The 17,678-nt window shown below is 39.7% G+C and overlaps 1 protein-coding gene across 9 annotated transcripts in view; it reads left to right on the top strand.

Moving 5' to 3' along the window:
• The window catches only part of LOC105473055 (tetratricopeptide repeat domain 23 like), a 60,720-nt gene extending 43,781 nt beyond the window's left edge, over nt 1-16,939 (top strand). The window contains exons 10-11 of one of the 9 annotated variants that reach the window (XR_011625084.1): nt 12,610-12,715; nt 15,209-15,251. Coding sequence is in view for 6 of the 9 variants with exons in the window: in XM_011726645.3 (XP_011724947.1) it covers nt 15,209-15,415 (207 nt within the window). In the remaining 3 variants the exon portion in view is untranslated. Of the gene's footprint in view, nt 1-3,640; nt 3,808-4,407; nt 4,495-5,721; nt 5,978-7,672; nt 10,169-12,609; nt 12,716-15,208; nt 16,444-16,491 lie in introns of those variants that run through there. The other 8 variants (XR_011625083.1, XR_011625082.1, XM_011726646.3 and 5 more) reach the window with 8 other exon arrangements.
• Nucleotides 16,940-17,678: the final 739 nt, after the last annotated feature.

Raw genomic sequence — 17,678 nt, 5'->3', positions numbered from 1 at the left:
CATGACCTTGGTTGTGATAAACCACCAGTACCACCACCAGTACCAATGCCTGATAATCCTCTGCTTCTAACCAAGTACTTTCTAGTATACCAAGCTCCTGGACAAGCTACCAAAGGACCTGAGTGACAGGTGGCTCCAAATCTAAACCATAAGCAGGACTATGGACAGGTCAGCTTTACCATTAGGAAGCAAGTGCCATGAGGGCAGGAAGTTTTGTTTGTTTTGTTCACTGCAGTGTCCTCAATGCCTGAAACACTAACTGGCACATAGAAGATGCCTGGTAACTTTTGAATGAAACTGCTGAATTTTATGACACATTTCCCATATTTAAAAGTAGCTCATTCCCCTGCCTCCAAGCTTCATGTGAGGCTCTAGGCCTGTCCTAGAGGACCATAACAGAAACTCACAAGATTTGGGAATCGTTCCCATGGAATACACAGACACATACACATGCACACACATATATATTTTGGTAAGTAGTTTAATCTGCCATGGATAAAAAATAAAACTCATTCATCTAGAACTACCTTCTTCCAGTAATTCATCAAAATGACAATCATGGCTGGGCATGGAGACTCACACCTGTAATCCCAGCACTTTGGGAGGCCGAGGCAGGAGGATTGCTTGAGCCTAGGGGTTTGAGACCAGCCTGGGCAACAAAGTGAGACCCTCATCTCTAAAAAAATTAAAGAATTAGCCAGGAGCAGTGGTGCATACCTGTGGTCCCAGCTACATGGGAGGCTGAGGCAGGAAGATCACTTGAGCCTGGAAGGTTGAGGCTGCAGTGAGCTGTGATCACGCCACTGCACTCCAACTTGGGTGACAGGGACCCTGTCTCAAAAAACAAACAAACAAAGAAAACAAAAAACAAAACAGAGAATGAGTTTGTCATCAATGCCATAAAAAGACACTATAAGAACACTACAGGTCCATATCCCTGAGGCATATAGATGCAAAAATTCTCAACAAAACACTAGCAAACCAAATTTAACAGCATATTAAAAGAGTCATATGCCATCACCAAGTGGGATTTATCCCTGGGATGTAAGAATGGTTTGGCATACGAAAATCAATCAATGAGATATACTGTCTTAACAGAATGAAGGATAAAAATCAGATGATACCCTGAGATCCAGAAAAAGCACTGGACAAAATTCAATACCTTTTCATGATAACAACAAAAAAACAAAACTGCCAACAAAGAAAGAATAGAAGGAAATTACCTCAAGATAATAAAGGCCATACATGTATGCAAAGCCTACAGCTAATACCATACTTAATGGTGAAAAACTGAAAGCTGTTCCTTTAAGATCAGGAACAAAAGAAGGATGCCCACTTTCACCACTTCTATTCAGCATAGTACTGGAGGTACTAGCCAGAGCAGTTAGGCAGGAAAGCTAAATAAAAAACATCCAAATATGAACAGAAGTAAAATTATTTCTGTTCGCAGAATGACGTGATGTTATGTAGAAAACCCTAATGATCACACACACATACACACACAACCTGTTTGAACTAATAAATTCAACTAAATTATAGGAAACAAAGTCAGCATACAAAAATCAGTTTCACGGCCAGGCACGGTGGCTCAAGCCTGTAATCCCAGCACTTTGGGAGGCTGAGATGGGTGGATCACGAGGTCAGGAGATCGAGACCATCCTAGCTAACACGGTGAAACCCCGTCTCTACTAAAAAATACAAAAAAAAACTAGCTGGGCAAGGTGGCAGGTGCCTGTAGTCCCAGCTACTTGGGAGGCTGAGGCAGGAGAATGGCGTAAACCCAGGAGGCAGATCTTGCAGTGAGCTGAGATCCAGCCACTGCACTCCATCCTGGGCAACAGAGCGAGACTCCATCTCAAAAAAAAAAAAAAAGTTGCATTTTTATATACTAACATTGAACAATTTGAAAAAGAAAATAAGAAAACCAATCCCATTTACAATAGCATCAAAAAGAATAAAATACTCAGGAATAAACTTAACCAAGGAGGTGAAAGACTTATACACTGAAAAAAATGAACAGGAAAATAATAAATTATATGCATGCTTTCTTACTCTAAGAAATGCAAAAATATTACAGTAGTAGCCTTGAGATTCCTGATTTATTGGCAGTGTTTTCTGGAAAGCAGCAATTGACATCCCTTTTATGTTTGTTGTTCTGACATGCCACATTAGGGATGATGATTACATGTTCAACCCAATTCTGAAGAAACATTCTGTTGCACCTGTCAACATAGATAATTCAGGCAGTGAGTGGGTGATGTGCAGTTCTTGAGGGAGCCAGCAATAATACCTCTTCACCTTCCCTAAAGAAAGCACATTGGGAAGGCAAATGAGTACAAGCACTGTTGTCCTGTGAATGATTTCCAGTGTATACTTAATTTATTTTTGCTGTATAGTAAGTAGTTAACAGTGAGAGCTTTGCTGAAAGACAACTGGCCTAGACATTTCAAAAATGTCAATGTTATGAAAGACCAAAAGGGCAGGAGAACTGTAACAGATTAAAGAATCATGAGAACTCAATGCAATACATGATGATTAGATGCTAGATTTTAAGGAAGTGTAAAGAACATTATTGGAAAAATTGGGAAATTTGAACATGGAGCATATATCAGGAAACGCTGTTGTACTGATGTAAGATTTATTGAATGATAATATTATTGTAGATATGTAGGAAAGTGTTTTTGTTCTAAGAAGACACACGCTTAAGTATTTAGAGCCACATGTGATGGCTCATGCCTGTCTGTAATTCCAGTAATTTGTGAGGCCAGGGTTGGAGGATCACTTGAGCCCAAGAGTTCATGACCAACCTGGGAAACATAATGGGACCCTATCTCTACAATAAATAAGTAAATAAATAAGCTGAGCAGAGTGGTGTGGAACTATAGTCCCAGCTACTTGAGAGGCTGAGGTGGAGGATCGTTTGAGCTTGGGAGGTTGAGGCTGCATGAGCCGTGATCACACCCCTGCACTCCAGCCTGAGCAACAGAGTGAGGCTCTGTCTCTTTAAAAAAAAAAAAAAAAAAACCAAAACCAAACCAAAACAAAAAGCATTTAGGGGTAAATTATCTTGATTACGACAACCTATTTTCAACAAAAATATATGTGTATATGCATGTATATATAGATAGAGACAGTATTTTTTAAGAAGAGAAAACAATAAGGCAAATGTGGCAAAACTGTGTGAATCTAGGTGAAAATTGTATGGATATTTTACTATTCTGTTAGCTTTTCTGAAGGTTTGAAAAATTTGATATAAAAAATAGGTGAACAAAAAAAGAGTGAGGGCTGTGGAATTCAGACTGCTTGGTGTTGGAATTCTGCCACTGCCAATCATAGGCTGTGTGATCTGGGGCAAGATCCTTAGCTGTTATTAGTTTCCATTCCTTCATCTGTAAAATGAGTATAATAGTTCCTCTCTTGTAGGGCAGCCATGAAGATTAAATAGCATCATATGAATTAACTATTATTAATTACAAGCTTGGAACTTTAATTCTTAATACAAAGTACTTAGGTGGCACATCACAGTGGACTGATCCTGCTGGGTTATGTCATCATTGGGTACAATGCCTTCTCCATAGAGCTCAGGGAACAGAACCAGCATGCTCCTTCGGAATTGCCAGGCTGATTTTTTTTTTTTTAGAACGTTTTATCCCTCAGGAGGCTTACAGACTGCTAAAGGCTTCGTTAAACTCCCAGGTATTCAGCTACAGTGACTATAGCAAAAATGTGGCTGACACTTTGTATAGCATGGGCAGGATCTGCTTTGCCAAAGGAGAGCCCAGAAAGGCAATTCAGCTCCTGACAAAGGTGACTATTGACTGGTTTTGTTACATTTTCCCCCAGGCTTGTAAGCAGGATGTGAGGAGGGATGTATGTACATATGCATGCATGTATATATGTATTTTCCCTTCTCTTCCATTTTATTCCCACTCTCCTTTTCTTTTTTTAAGTGATGTGTTATCTTTTGAAAATTGTCTGCTTTAGATGTGCTGAGGGAGAATATGACACAGAAACTTTTGTTGAGTCCGTGTCTGGACAAGAGTCTTAAAAGAGTAACACCCTAATCTTGGAATCCAAGTATGATAGTGGCAGAATCTCTGGAAAGCACTTCAAGGTTGGGTGGAATTAGTAATACCTTGTTTAACCATCCGTACCCAAGTACTCTTTCCCCTTCCAGAGAGCTCGTTCCCTTGCAGTGGGGTGTGGCAAAAGGTGTTCAACCAGTCAGTATACTGACAGAATGAATCTGAAGGCTTAGTAAAATAGGTGGCAATGTCTCTAAATAAAACCGAAGTTTTTTCAAAGTCAGAGGAAAAGTTGGTAAAGATCAAGGAACACTCAAGTGAGCAGAGGGTGGAGTCAGAAGCAGTCTACATCAGGTTTGCCGGGATTTTCATCTCATTTCAGGGTAACCTAATGTGATCAGAAAACAGTAAATAACAGAAGAAAGGGGAACTCATTTTGAAGATTCAGGGAAAAGAAAGCCTCCTGAAAGTAAGTTATAGGAGCCAGAATAGCTTTTCCAGGGAAGCATGAACACACGGTGGCATCTGGGTAATAGGGGTAGAAGCCTGAAAGGAGAGAAAACTTTGAAATGAAAGGATGACAATCTGAGGATAAGAAATGAGATGAAATGAAAAATGATGAGTGAAATGAGAAGGGGTTCCAGGGAAACAAGTCTAATAAAATTCAGATCCACATTGAAAATAACGAAGACGCTTAACATGGAGTGATACTGGAGTATTGTTTCTCAAATCTAGAATTGCAGCACAGTCAGTAAGAAACAAAACAAAACAAGCAAAAACAAATTCCTGAGTCTCACCCCAGACCATCTGAATTAGAAGTTTTACGAGTAGTGTACAGAATCTTTTTTTTTTAATAGTTCTAGAGGCAGTTTTAATATCCTGCCAATTTTAAGAATCAAGATTGATATAACAAACTTGAAAAGCTCTCTTAGAATGCAGAGTGAAAGAAGAGAGGGATCTCATGAGAAAGTAATTGGTATGCAGGACAAAGTAGAGATTCAGCCAAAGAATTGTATGTATTTCTGAAGAAATTATGATTGGAATAGAAGCAGTAATCAGAGATATCATTGAAGACAAATGTTCTGAAATAAAAAAAGACCGTAGCATATACATTGTAAGGATTTACCATGTTCCACACAAAATCAGTGTAAGGAGAGCCTCATATAGATTTTTACCTGGTAATGAATTTTTGATGGCATATGCAATAGATGGAATGCTTGTGTCCCTTCAAAATTCATACGTTGAAACCTAATATTCGCTGCGGTTTTATCTGGAGATAGGACCTTTAGAAGGGGACTAGGACTCAGGAGTGGAGTCTTCATGAATGGGATTAGTGCCCTTTGAAAAGAGACCTCAAAGAGCTTCCTTGCCCCTTTCCACCATGTGAGTTTACAGCAAAGATGGCTGTCAGTGAATCAGGAAGTGGGCCCTCACCAGACACGAAATGGACTAAGACAGCATGACTACATCCTCCATTTGTAATAGGGATTTAACTTGGAAATTTAGGATGCCATAAGCCTAGGTAGAGGCTACATCTTTGTTATCAGCTTAGGAAACAAATGAAATGTAGTGCAGGTATTTGAAATGTAAACTTGTAACAAGATCTCAGTTCCGCTGGTCCTTTCCTGAGTTTGGTTTGCAGTTAAGGTGCTTGCTATCTGATTCTCTTTAACCTGTTATTTCTCACCTCACCTAGTGTCTGATGATTCAAATCCTTGTATATGGAGGTGAACACAGTAAAAGCAGGGAGACAAAGAGCCTCCTTACTCTGTTGCGGAGGTGAGTTCTGGCCCTGGCCATCAGCCATGTCATCAATGTATATATATGCATGGCATGGCCTCTCCTAATTCAACCAGGTAGGGGTGATTCACCTCTTTCATTCTTGCTAGTAAGGCAAAATCCTACCTGTGTATGAATGTGGCCAAATCCTATACTTGGGAAAATTAGTTGATTTCTTACAGTCTCATAGAACCCAGTGTTTTAGGGTCTGCTGCAATAATATTTAGTATTTATAATACCCCTTTCAATGCTGAGCATTATAGAAAAGCCCTGCAAGACAAGGTTGTAGCTGATCACAGTATGATAGGTATCATATGGATTCAGAGAAAGTAAATGAGTACCTTAAAATAATTTTTCTTGCTGAACATACAAAGTCTAGGTCCCTAAACATAAGGCAAGTTTTTAGGATACAGTCTCCAAAGTTAATAATGACAGAGCCTCTTCAGATTCTTTTTATAGATGTTTAGAATTTAAGTCAAAGAGAGTTTTGTATAGACTTGCCTCAGTCTTTAACCTTGACGTTATCAATGACACATATCATTGACATTTGTTCATCTCAGAATAGTACTGACCTTGAACTGTTCTAAGAGGGAAGAGAACAAAAACTTGTTGAGTTTATACCAAATTCATAAAACTGAGCTAGGTCCTATTTATAAAGTATTTAATTTAATCCTCACAAATACCCAGTATGATAGCTCTCATTTAACAGAAGGGAGCTTGATGTTTTATAATGGAATTTGCCTAAATTCACTCAGTCTTGGAGATTTGGACTCAAATAAGTGTGACTCTAAGGCCATGTGCTTTTCCCTGAGAGCCCTCTAACAGCGCTGCATTGCTGCTGAGAGTTAGGACCCCGAATGTGTTCACCAGTGGTGGCTGATAATCGGTCCCCTTCTCACCAGGTTCACCAGGCTAGACAGGTGGGGAAGGTCATGCCATGGAGAATACATTGAGCCCTCCTCTCCACACCCACTTCACTCAGAGCCACACCTGAGGTGGGCCCCACAGGAGGCTATCTCCTGTTTTATCATTACCCAGAGGAGGACGTTCTCCAGCCTCTGTCAATAATTCCTGTTAGGAGGATATAGAGGATCAGCCACAGGGCAAAATGGAAAACTTTGCTCCCTGCCTGTTGGTGTTTTAAATAAAATCATGTCTATAACATGCATAGTACAGTGCCTGGCAGAGCATGCACTCAATAAATGTTCGTAAAACACCCTTCCTTCCCCTTCTTCACAGAAGACTGCCTTTTGCTTTCAGGGCAACAGTTCAGAATATTTGAAATCAGGGATAATTGTTAGCCACTAATACCATAGGTTAGTTTTGAGATTTTGAATCTTTGAATATATCTAAAGTAGATTTTGTGCTTTGAAGGTAATAATAATGAAACTAAAAGAACAAAATGTATAATTTCAGAGAAAAAATGCATGATGTTTCCCCAAAACTGAACAGAAGTTCTACTCAGCTTGTATTTAAAAAGAGACACTTCAGAATATCTGGAATCTCATTCTTTGGTAGCCTGAGATTGCTTTGCCTTCCAGTATTTACTGTGTCTTTTAGGTGATCTGAAATGATTCATAGAAGGAGGAAAAATTAGGAGATCTAATTCAGACCCTAGGTGGTATGAGTTTCTTTAGGTACTTGGAAGTTAATTTTTCTTTCTGTAAATTACAATGAAACCAAACCTACCAAGAAAGTCCATATAAGGGGAAAAGAAGAGTCTTTTGAAGGACTTTGCTGTAGCAGAAGGTTTTTCTTTCCCTAAAACAAGCCCATATCTCATTCCTCAAGAACTGCTGAGCAAAGCCATGGGGGAAACTGCCAAAGCCAGATGTCAAAACCCAGTACAAGGATTGCTCTCTTTGCAGACTTCAGCATCTCACTGGAGTAATCAATCCCAGATGTCCTGGAACTCTGCTAGTTTTCCGATATACTCTCCTGCTTCTTACCTCACCTCTTCCGGAAACTCGTTGACTACACTCACTGGACTTTCATTGCTAGGAGCCCGAATTCTTGGCTTCTGAAGCCTGTGCAAAAAAGCTAAAGTAGAAATGGCCCCTTGAAATCAGAGTTAATTTCAAGGTTAAATGATAGTTGCAAGGGTCTCAAATAAAATTTTGGTGTACAGAAAGGGCATAGAAAATACTGGATTTGGAAATAAACTTTCTGGTTGTTTAGTCTAACTTTTACCTAAATCACAAATGTACTTCAATTGTAATCATGTACATATCTAGCTCATTTAAGCACTAGAAATACTAATATGTTTAAGATAGAGTCCCTTATATGAAAGTTAGTCTGTATTAAGTCTTTAATAGAAATGTAAAGGAAAAGGGCAAGTAATACATCATGAGGCTAGAAATGTGAGTGGAAACTCTGCATAGGTTGGGGGCTGGGTTGCAGGGTCTTCGAAGAAAAGTAGACATAAGCAGGTAGACAAGAAGCCAGAGGAGAGTATTCCAAGTTGCATGAACAGAAGCATAGTGGCGTAGATACCCGATATCACGGAGGAAAAGCAAGTGACCTTGAGTGGTTGTAGTTTAAGGTACTTGAGGAGGGACGTGCTGGACATGAGTTTGGAAAGACAGACTGGGGCAAGATTATGGAATTTTTATGTGCTGTGCTAAGGCCTTTAGGATTTATTTAGTAGACAGAAAGCAACCATCAAAGAGTTTTGGGCAGGATATGACATGACCAATTATTGGCTTTAAAACATTACCTCTGGCAGCAATGAGAAGGATAGATGGTACCTAGGGAGAAGTGGGGAGAGCAGTTAGGAGGTAGATCTGATAGTCCAAGGGAGAGATGTTTAGACCCTTAATTATCTAAAGCCATAGTAGGAAGAATGTGTAGAGGATAGATCGAGAAGCTATATGGAGTCTGTATTGAGAGACCATAGGACCAGTCAGATGTGAGGTTTAATAGAGGCAGGAATCAAAGGTAGTGTTGAAGTTTCTAGCTTGGGCAACTGGGTGAATGGCAATGTTATTAAATAGTATTGGCAAGAGGAATAATCTTGGAGGATGTCTAGGGTGCCTGAGGGAAGATGGTTTCCACTTTGGATATGTTTGCAGTACCCACAATACATCCACTTGGCAACAGCTGTTAAGTTGTTGGCTGTATGGGCCAAGAGCTCAAAGAAATGATTCTGAAGCTAATGGAATGGGTAAGATAACCCACGGAATACATACATGTGAAACAAGAAGGCTTAGGAAAGAACTTTGGAGAATGCTTCCACTTATTTCAGAGAGAATATGGTGGTTTGGTAGCAGAACAGCTGGGGCTCAAATTTGAGCTTTCCCACTTATAGTGGGACTTCCTAAGGCTTACTTTCTTCATCTGTGAAAATGCACATAAATACAGCACTTCATTTTAAGTGCTTTACTTACTGTATGGCACATAGTAAGCTTCTGTGAAATGTTAATTATTGTAATTATCATTATTGTATTATTTAGGGGTCATGCAGAAAGAGGAACTGAAAAGGAGTCTCTAAAAAAGTCCTTAAGAATTAAGAGAGTCAGAAAAAAATAAAGGACAAAGTTTTAATGAAAGAGAGGCCAGTGTTATTGTTACGAAAGACATGAGGAGACACTTCGAAGAGGAAGAAATGCGTATGACCAATACACACACACACACACAAAGATTTCCAATCTCAGGCAGGATTCAAAACATAAAATACCATTTTTACCCTATTGTTTTAGTGGTAATGACAAATACAGGTAGTAAAACCCAGCTATGTAAAAGGTATGGGGAGCTCAGCCCTCTCAATACTCTATTTATATGAGACTGTATGTTGATTGCACCTTTTTGGTGGATATGTTGGGAAAAGTTAATAGAATGTTTAGATGCATGGAACTTTTGACTCTGAAAGACCACTTCTAAGATCTGTCTTTTGAAATCCTTGCACAAAATATGTATTTATAAATATGTGTATATAAATATACACATATACATACATAAATATGTCTTTTAGATTTGTGGGAAAAATTCAAATGTCTACCAGTAGAAATACTAGCACGTTTATTGCTGTACAATATGGTCATTCAAAGGCATGATGTAGAGCTTTAAGTGTCATGGAAGAATATTCCCATATATATTGTTAGGGCTAAAAACATGAAAAGTACACATTAGTGAGCAATATATGTAGCATAACTCATAAGTATATGTAAATATGTAGTTAGTGAAAAGAATAGTACTTATCTCTAGGACACAGGATTATGGAGGACTTTCAAATTCTATGTTATGTATTTCTGTGTCATTTTACTTTTATTTTTACAATAAATGTTATTTGTGACGATAAAAAAGATATATTTTAAGAGTATGGTATATGTGTCAAATATTAAGAGAGTGCCATGTAGTGGTAAGGAACGGACTAGTGCCAGATGGCCTGGGTTATAAGCCCAGCTCTGTCTTTTTTTTTTTTTTTTTGAGACAGAGTCTTGCTCTGTCGCCCAGGCTGGAGTGCAGTGGCACAATCTTGGCTCACTGCAAGCTCCACCTCCCGGGTTCACGCCATTCTCCTGCCTCAGTCTCCCAGGTAGCTAGGACTATAGGTGCCCACCACCACACCCGGCTAATTTTTCTGTATTTTTAGTAGAGACGGGGTTTCACTGTGTTAGCCAGGATGGTCTCGATCTCCTGACCTCATGACCTGCCTGCCTCTGCCTCCCAAAGGCTGGGATTACAGGCATGAGCCACCGCACCTGGCCCCAGCTCTGTCTTTAGCTGTGAGATCTTGGACAAATCGCTCAGTTTTCTTCTCAGTTTCCTCATCCATAAAATGGGGATGATAATAATATAATATCTACTTCATAGGGTTGTTATTAATAAATAAGTAAATAAGTTAATAAATAAGTTAAGTAAAACTGCAAAGAAAGATGCCTGGCACATAGTATGTGCTAATTATAGATGATGAGCGTGTTAATGATGATGATTGCAGATGGAAAGAGGATGACTAATAAGAAGCATTATATTGGCAAACAGAATATCATCACTGACATTGCTGATATTAGCATGAGCTGTATTGGTAGAGAAGACCTTTGAGATTACTGTTTGTCCAGTACCTGATTAAATACCTCCTATAATCAGGAATTTACTCATTATCTCTCAAGATGGCCCCTTCCTTCCATTATTGGACAGTTCTGATTGTTAGAAGAATGTAGTAGTTAAGGTCATAGACTACATTTAAAGTTAGACATATCTGTGCTTGAATCCAGGCTCTACTACTATGTACCATTAGGTAAGGTATCTTAAACCTCACTTTTCTCTAATGAGGATTAGAATAGTATCTATAATGTGGAAACATAATAAAGAGTAAATGAGATCATTCACATAAAGCACTTAGCACAGTATCTGGTATACAGTAAGTGCTCAATAAATATCAGCTATTTTAACAACTCTACCTAGTCATCAAACTTACTGGATGTATGAAAGCATGAAGTTACCAACTTTACCTTTCTCTCTGTTAGATGTCTCCGAAACAGCTGCATACTGAAAAGTTATTTTGATATACCTTTCCATGGGTATAAAGCTGTAGAAGCCAACAGAAGGAGCAGGGAGAACCATCCTTTTCTTCTCATAAGAGGGGAGCAAAGGAAGGTGCCTCAATGCCTATTAACCTATTAGTGACATACAGTCCTCTTGGTCTTGTGAACAAAATGGAACAGCCTCTTCTGGGCTGAGGGGCTAGAGAAGGGAAATAGGGTGGAAATGGGGATTTGGGAGTTGATTGTCTCCAGAGAGAAGTGAACAAGGAAAAAGAAAGGAGGTCATATGCTTCAGTACATTTTGTATCAGCCAGACCCAGTCTTAGGCAAGACCTTAGTGATGAAATGTATGTTCCATAAGCTGGGTTGTTTCCAGGCTGCTGCATTCATCTTCTTTTCCTATTATTTATTAGTAAACATTCCAACACTCCATCTACAAAATTAAGGAGAAAATATCTGGCCAAACCTTGGTATGACTGAGTGAGGAGCACAATCTGCTCCAGCAGAGCCAGGCAGCCAAACGAGGGGCAGCAGCTTTTCCAAATCAGGATTCTGGTACTAGCTGGAGGCACTGGGGCAGGTAGAGAAGTGAAAACTCAGAAGCCTTTAGTTCGCTGCTTGAGGGTCTCTTTCATGGGGAACAAGGGCTGCTAAGCCACAGTGAGCCAGCTCAGTGTACCTTGTCTTTAGCAGAGCAGTGGGGAGCTCTGCAGTCTCCAGGTACTCTGCCATGCCCACAGAAATGGTCTGACAGGTGGGGACAGCATGGAATAGGGCAGGCAGAGCAAATACATTTCATCTCATGGGCCCATTCTGTTAATGGCTTCCTGGAGTGATGCTTCAGGTTCCAGAGCAAAAGGCTGGGTTTGGTGGAGCTTGATTTATTAGTGTCTTCCACCTTGGGCTATGGGTGGGGGAATAGCGGACTTCTACCACATATTTGCTGTTCAGATATAGAGAAAAGAGCACTGTACTCTGAGTCAAGGCACCTCGTGTGTGAATCCCAGAAACCATGAGACCTTAAGTCACTTAAACATTGAGTCTCAATTTCTTCATCTGCATTCATTCCTTTAACAAACATTTGTTGAGCACCTACTAAGTGCCAGGTGCAGTTAGAGCTGCAGGTGGTAATAAAGATAAATAAAACATGGTCATTAATCTTAAGGGGACAACATTCTAGTGTAAGAGAAAACATGAAGAAATAATGAAAACATGAAGTTTAAGTTCTGGAATAGCATTCTCAGTGCAATGAAAAGAGAGACAATCTATGAGAATCGGAAAAGACTTCATAGAGAGGGTGACATTTGAGCCATTTCTTAAAGGAGAAGTAGCAGTTCATCCAGATGGAGAACAGAAGCCATTCCTGGAAGAAGGAACTCTACATACAAAGGCACAGAAGCATGACAGAGGGCAGGGTATGGAGGAATGGTAAGTAGTTTACAGCTGTTGTACAGGGCAGCATGTCCTGAAGGGGGCTGCAAGAAATGCTGATTCCAAGGGATGTGCATCAGTTCTCTGCGGGAGGGAGAAAGGCTCTGTGGCAGAAAGACAAAAATCAATTAAGGAAAAAAAAACCAGGTTTAAACAAAGTGACACAGGTTACTTTTCTGAAGGGCTTCTCAGGACTTTTAATATACAAAACCTTTGGCTGGGTTCTGTAGCTCATGCCTGTAATCCTAGCACTTTCGGAGGTTGAGGCAGGTGGATTGTCTGAGCTCAGGAGTTCAAGACCAGCCTGGGAAACACAGTGAAACCCCCAATTAGCCAGGCGTGGCAGCATGCGCCTGTAGTCCCAGTTACTCACGAGGCTGAGGCAGGAGAATCGCTTGAACCTGGGAGGCAGAGGTTGCAGTGAGCCAAGATCATGCTGCTGCTCTCCAGCCTGGGTGATAGAGCAAGACTCTGTATCCTAAGAAAAAATTTTAAAAATTAAAAAAAATTATATATATATATATATATACATATATATATATATGTATATATATATATATATATAACCTTCCCTATTGGCATGTTGGGAACAAACCAGGTTTTTAAAATTTTTATTTTTATATTTTCAATTTGTAGAGACGAGGTCTCACTATGTTGCTGAGGCTAGCCTCAAATTCCTAGGCTCAAGCGATCTTCTCGGCTCAGCCTCTCAAAGTGCTGGGATTACAGGCGTGAGCACACCACACCTGGCTGCAAATCAGTTTTTCAGAAAACATTGTATTTTACATACCTGAAGTCTTTTTGAAATGATCAGTGATTTAAATTTTGGCAAATAAAACCTTGCACTGTCTTTAGAATCGAAGTAGAGAAACTAAGATTTGGTTTTGTTGAAAGCAAAGGGTGTAGTGCATGCTCGCCCTGAGGGTATACATGAATACTTTTGCAGTTTGGTAAGGAATTTTGGCCCCATTTTAGGATATAAAGTCTTTATGAACTATGACTATCTCATCAGCTATTTAATCTGATCATAGAAATACGACTTCAGTGCATCCCTATGAATTAATCTTTTTGAGTCATGGTGGTTAAGAGCTGTAGTTCTGGAGACAGGCAAGCCTGAGTTCAAAACCCAGGACTACCACTTTCTAGCTATGGATAATCCTATAAAATGGGGATGAAGTATAGTACCTATCTCAGTGTTGCTGTGAGAATAAATGAGATAATGCATTATATGTGAAGTGCTTAGCAGAGTGCCTGGCCCCATAACAATCATGTATTAAGTAACAGCTATTTTTATTTTTACTGAAAGCTGGTCTTTGTCTTTATTCCCTTCTACTGACACCATTGTTGCATGAAGCAAATGGAGTTAGGGGCTGAATATTTTGAAAAGCTACTACCAAGCTTATGTGGAAAACATTTTTCTGGTTAACATCTCGAAAAAGATATAGATTTATCAGGTTCTGGAAACACAGATAGTATCATAGACAAGCAGTCTGACAGTCACCTAAACTCAAAGATAATATATACACTATGGAAATCAGTTATCCTTTCAGGTTTCAGGCAAGGGGAATCCTGCCACCTTGTGGTGTGAGAGAAGTAGGCCCGAGGCCAAGTCCCACTTACTATCCCTAGCAGAGATGCAGCCCTCTCACAGTTATTGCCCACCTCTGAATTTATGAGACCCCTGGGCAACTGACTTAATCTGTGCCTATTTCTTCAGCTAGTTTGGAATCTCATTATCTCCTGGTTTACTGCAAAGGAAGTTAAAGTGCCAGATCGCTTTCTATATTTTATACAGTCCAGTAATAGAGAATGAACCAGTCTTTAGTACGACTTGCATAAAAACCCCAAGTTCATAAATTTTGTATCTCATATACTACAGAACAAATATTCTTTTCAGGTAAAAAAAAAAAAAAAAAGGGGGCTATGAAAACCACACTTTTTTCAGGCTTGAGGTAGAAATAGGAGGTGACTAAAGAACACTTAATAGTAACTGTGTTTCTGGAGCTGTCTTTTGGATCATAATACATCAGAGTCCTGCTCAGCTCCTTCAGTAATGAGAAATCAGAGGACAGACATCTCAACGGCTAGAAACAAACAACAGAGATCTTTCACAGGCCTCGGGCTCTAAGTCTCTGTGTTCGTGAGAAGAAACCACTTGAAAATCATGAACTATATAAAAGGCCCTAAATTAGGTAAGTTTTCCACCTGGGATTTAAACAATCCAGGTAGCTCAACTATCCTTGGTTTGCCGAGAGCTCCCTGCTCTTTAGGAAGAAAACTCGAGACTCTCTTCAGATTTTAGAGGCCTATTAGAAGAGACAGCATTTGGAGAGTATAGTCATGTGGTGGAAAATGGTGACACAGTTGCCTCAGGCTAAGTTCAGCCTTTAGCTGAGGTAAGGTAATGAGACGTGCTGCTGGGGGAGGCAGTTGCCAGTTAGAAGGCAAGAACCAAGAAAAACGCTCATATGATTTTCTCCTTTCCTCTAGGTCTTCTGTTACCAAATTGAAAACCTTTATACACAACAGCCAACAATAAAGACAACCTTGTTGATGATAAAAATTCTCGACCACAAAATGTTTCTCAACATTGATAGCATTGGCAGATCTAAAACAGAACGGTTTTTTATTAAGGACTCTGGGAAAAGAGGTCCACTTAGCAGCAGCATTCCAGGTGAAATACCCAAGAGCCATTAGAAACTAGGATCCTGGCCAGGCACAGTGGCTTACGCCTGTAATCCCAGCACTTTGGGAGGCCAAGGCGGGCGGATCACGAGGTCAGAAGATCGAGACCATCCTGGCCAACATGGTGAAACCCCATCCCTACGAAAAATACAAAAAAAAATTACCTAGGCTTGTTAGCACGTGCCTGTAAACGTAGCTACTCGGGAGGCTGAGAAGGGGAATCACTTGAACCGGGGAGTTGGAGATTGCAATGAGCTGGGATCGCACCACTGCACTCCAGCCTGGCAATAGAGAGAGACTCCATCTCAAAAAAAACACAAAACAACTAGGATCCTGATCTATGACTTGGGGGAAAGAAATCTTTTAGACACATGCTTTAAGTTATAGTTTCTTGTGTCACTGGGACTCCATTACCTTTCATTTCCCTTTTTCTAACTCTAACTTTATTCCTTTCAGTTCTGATTTTTTAAAAAATTCTGCAATACCTAAGTAATTTATTGGTGAACACTTTCATATACTACAGTTGACCACTTAACAATGCAGGGGTTAGGGCTGCCAGTGCCCCGTGCAGTCAAAAATCTTTGTATAATTTTGGATTCCCCCAAACCTTAACTGCTAATAACCTAGTGTTAACTGGGAGCCTTACTGATAAGATAAACAGTTGACTAATGCATACTTTGTATGTTATATGTATATTATATAATATATTCTTACAATGAAGTAAACTAGAGAAAAGCAAAGGTTATTAAGAAAATGGTAAGGGGCCAACTATGGTGGCTCATTGCCTCTAATCCTAGCACTTTGGGAGGCAGAGGAAGGCAGATTGCTTGAGCCCATGAGGTTGAGGTTGCAGTAAGCTGAGATCATGCCACTGCACTCCAGCCTGGATGACAAAGTGAGACCCTGTTCAAAAATAGAAAAAAGAAAGAAAATAAGGAAATACATTTACATTACTGTACTGTATTTATTGATTCCATAAATTTACATTGTCTGTTTACAAAAAGAATCCTTGGACTGAAATGAAGGGCATCCACAGCCACAGACCTCAATCTTTGATACATATCAATAAATTCTGCTTTTTCTTGTAGTGTCATGACTTTTACTTCTTGGGAACACTTCCAGCATCACTAGTGGCACTTCGTATGGGTCCCATGGTATTATTTGAGGTTTATGGTGCACTAAACATGATGAAAAATACTTAAGAATCTCAAGAGAGTACTTTTTTCAGCCACATAAAATTTACTGGAGAGTCGAACTGCTCATACAGAGATGATGAGCATCAAACAGCGTTTTGAGCGGATATTCACAACACCTGAGCGCACGGCAGCAGCAGTAGGAGGCAGCTACAAAATGACTGCAGTACAGTGTGTACTCCCGTTGGTTTTATGTGGCTGTGATTTAACCTTGCATCTTTACATTTGTTTACATTTCTCTGGACTGTGAATGCACCATGTACTGTATATGTGTGTAAATTTTGAGAAAATTTAGCATTTTATAATAGGTTTGTGCATATTTTGTAGTAGCACATGATAAAAGACTAGTACATACATATATTTTATGCATTCATGACATACCTTTTAAATTTTTAAAAAATATTTCTAGGCAATAGCTTGTTTTTTTTAGATTGTCAAAAATCTCAAAAAAAAAAAAAAAAACTTCCAATGTATTTATTGAAAAAACTCTGTGTATTAAGTGGATTTATACAGTTAAAACCTATGTTGTTCAAGGGTCAACTGTATTTGGAAGTGTCTTTAGTCTCAGCCTGTTTGAGGTCACCAAAATTGCCTTGGAAGGAATAGTTTGATCCTTCTGAAACACTTGCCCTGATCTGATTTACTGAACTCATCATAACATGTTAAAAGTTAGAAAGGACCTATTTACTTTATAAAGAAACTAGGGATGGCGGGGCATGGTGGCTCAAGCCTGTAATCCCAGCACTTTGGGAGGCTGAGGCGGGCGGATCATCTGAGGTCAGGAGTTCGAGACCAGCCTGACCAACATGGCGAAACCTCGTCTCTGCTAAAAATACAAAAATTAGCTGGGTGTGATCGTGGGTGTCTGTAATCCCAGCTACTTGGGAGGCTGAGGCAGGAGAATCACTTGAACCCGGGAGGTGGAAGTTGCAGTGAGCCAGGATCGTGCCATTGCACTCCAGACTGGGCAACAAGAGCAAAACTCCGTCTAAAAAATAAATTAATAATAATAATAATACAGCTCAAAGACCCTGTGTCTTTGGGGATCCAAGTGTATCACTATCAATATCTATATCAATGCA

Source organism: Macaca nemestrina, chromosome 6, assembly GCF_043159975.1.
Source record: "Macaca nemestrina isolate mMacNem1 chromosome 6, mMacNem.hap1, whole genome shotgun sequence".
Lineage (NCBI taxonomy): Eukaryota > Metazoa > Chordata > Mammalia > Primates > Cercopithecidae > Macaca > Macaca nemestrina.
This window is presented reverse-complemented; position numbering and strand designations above follow the sequence as displayed.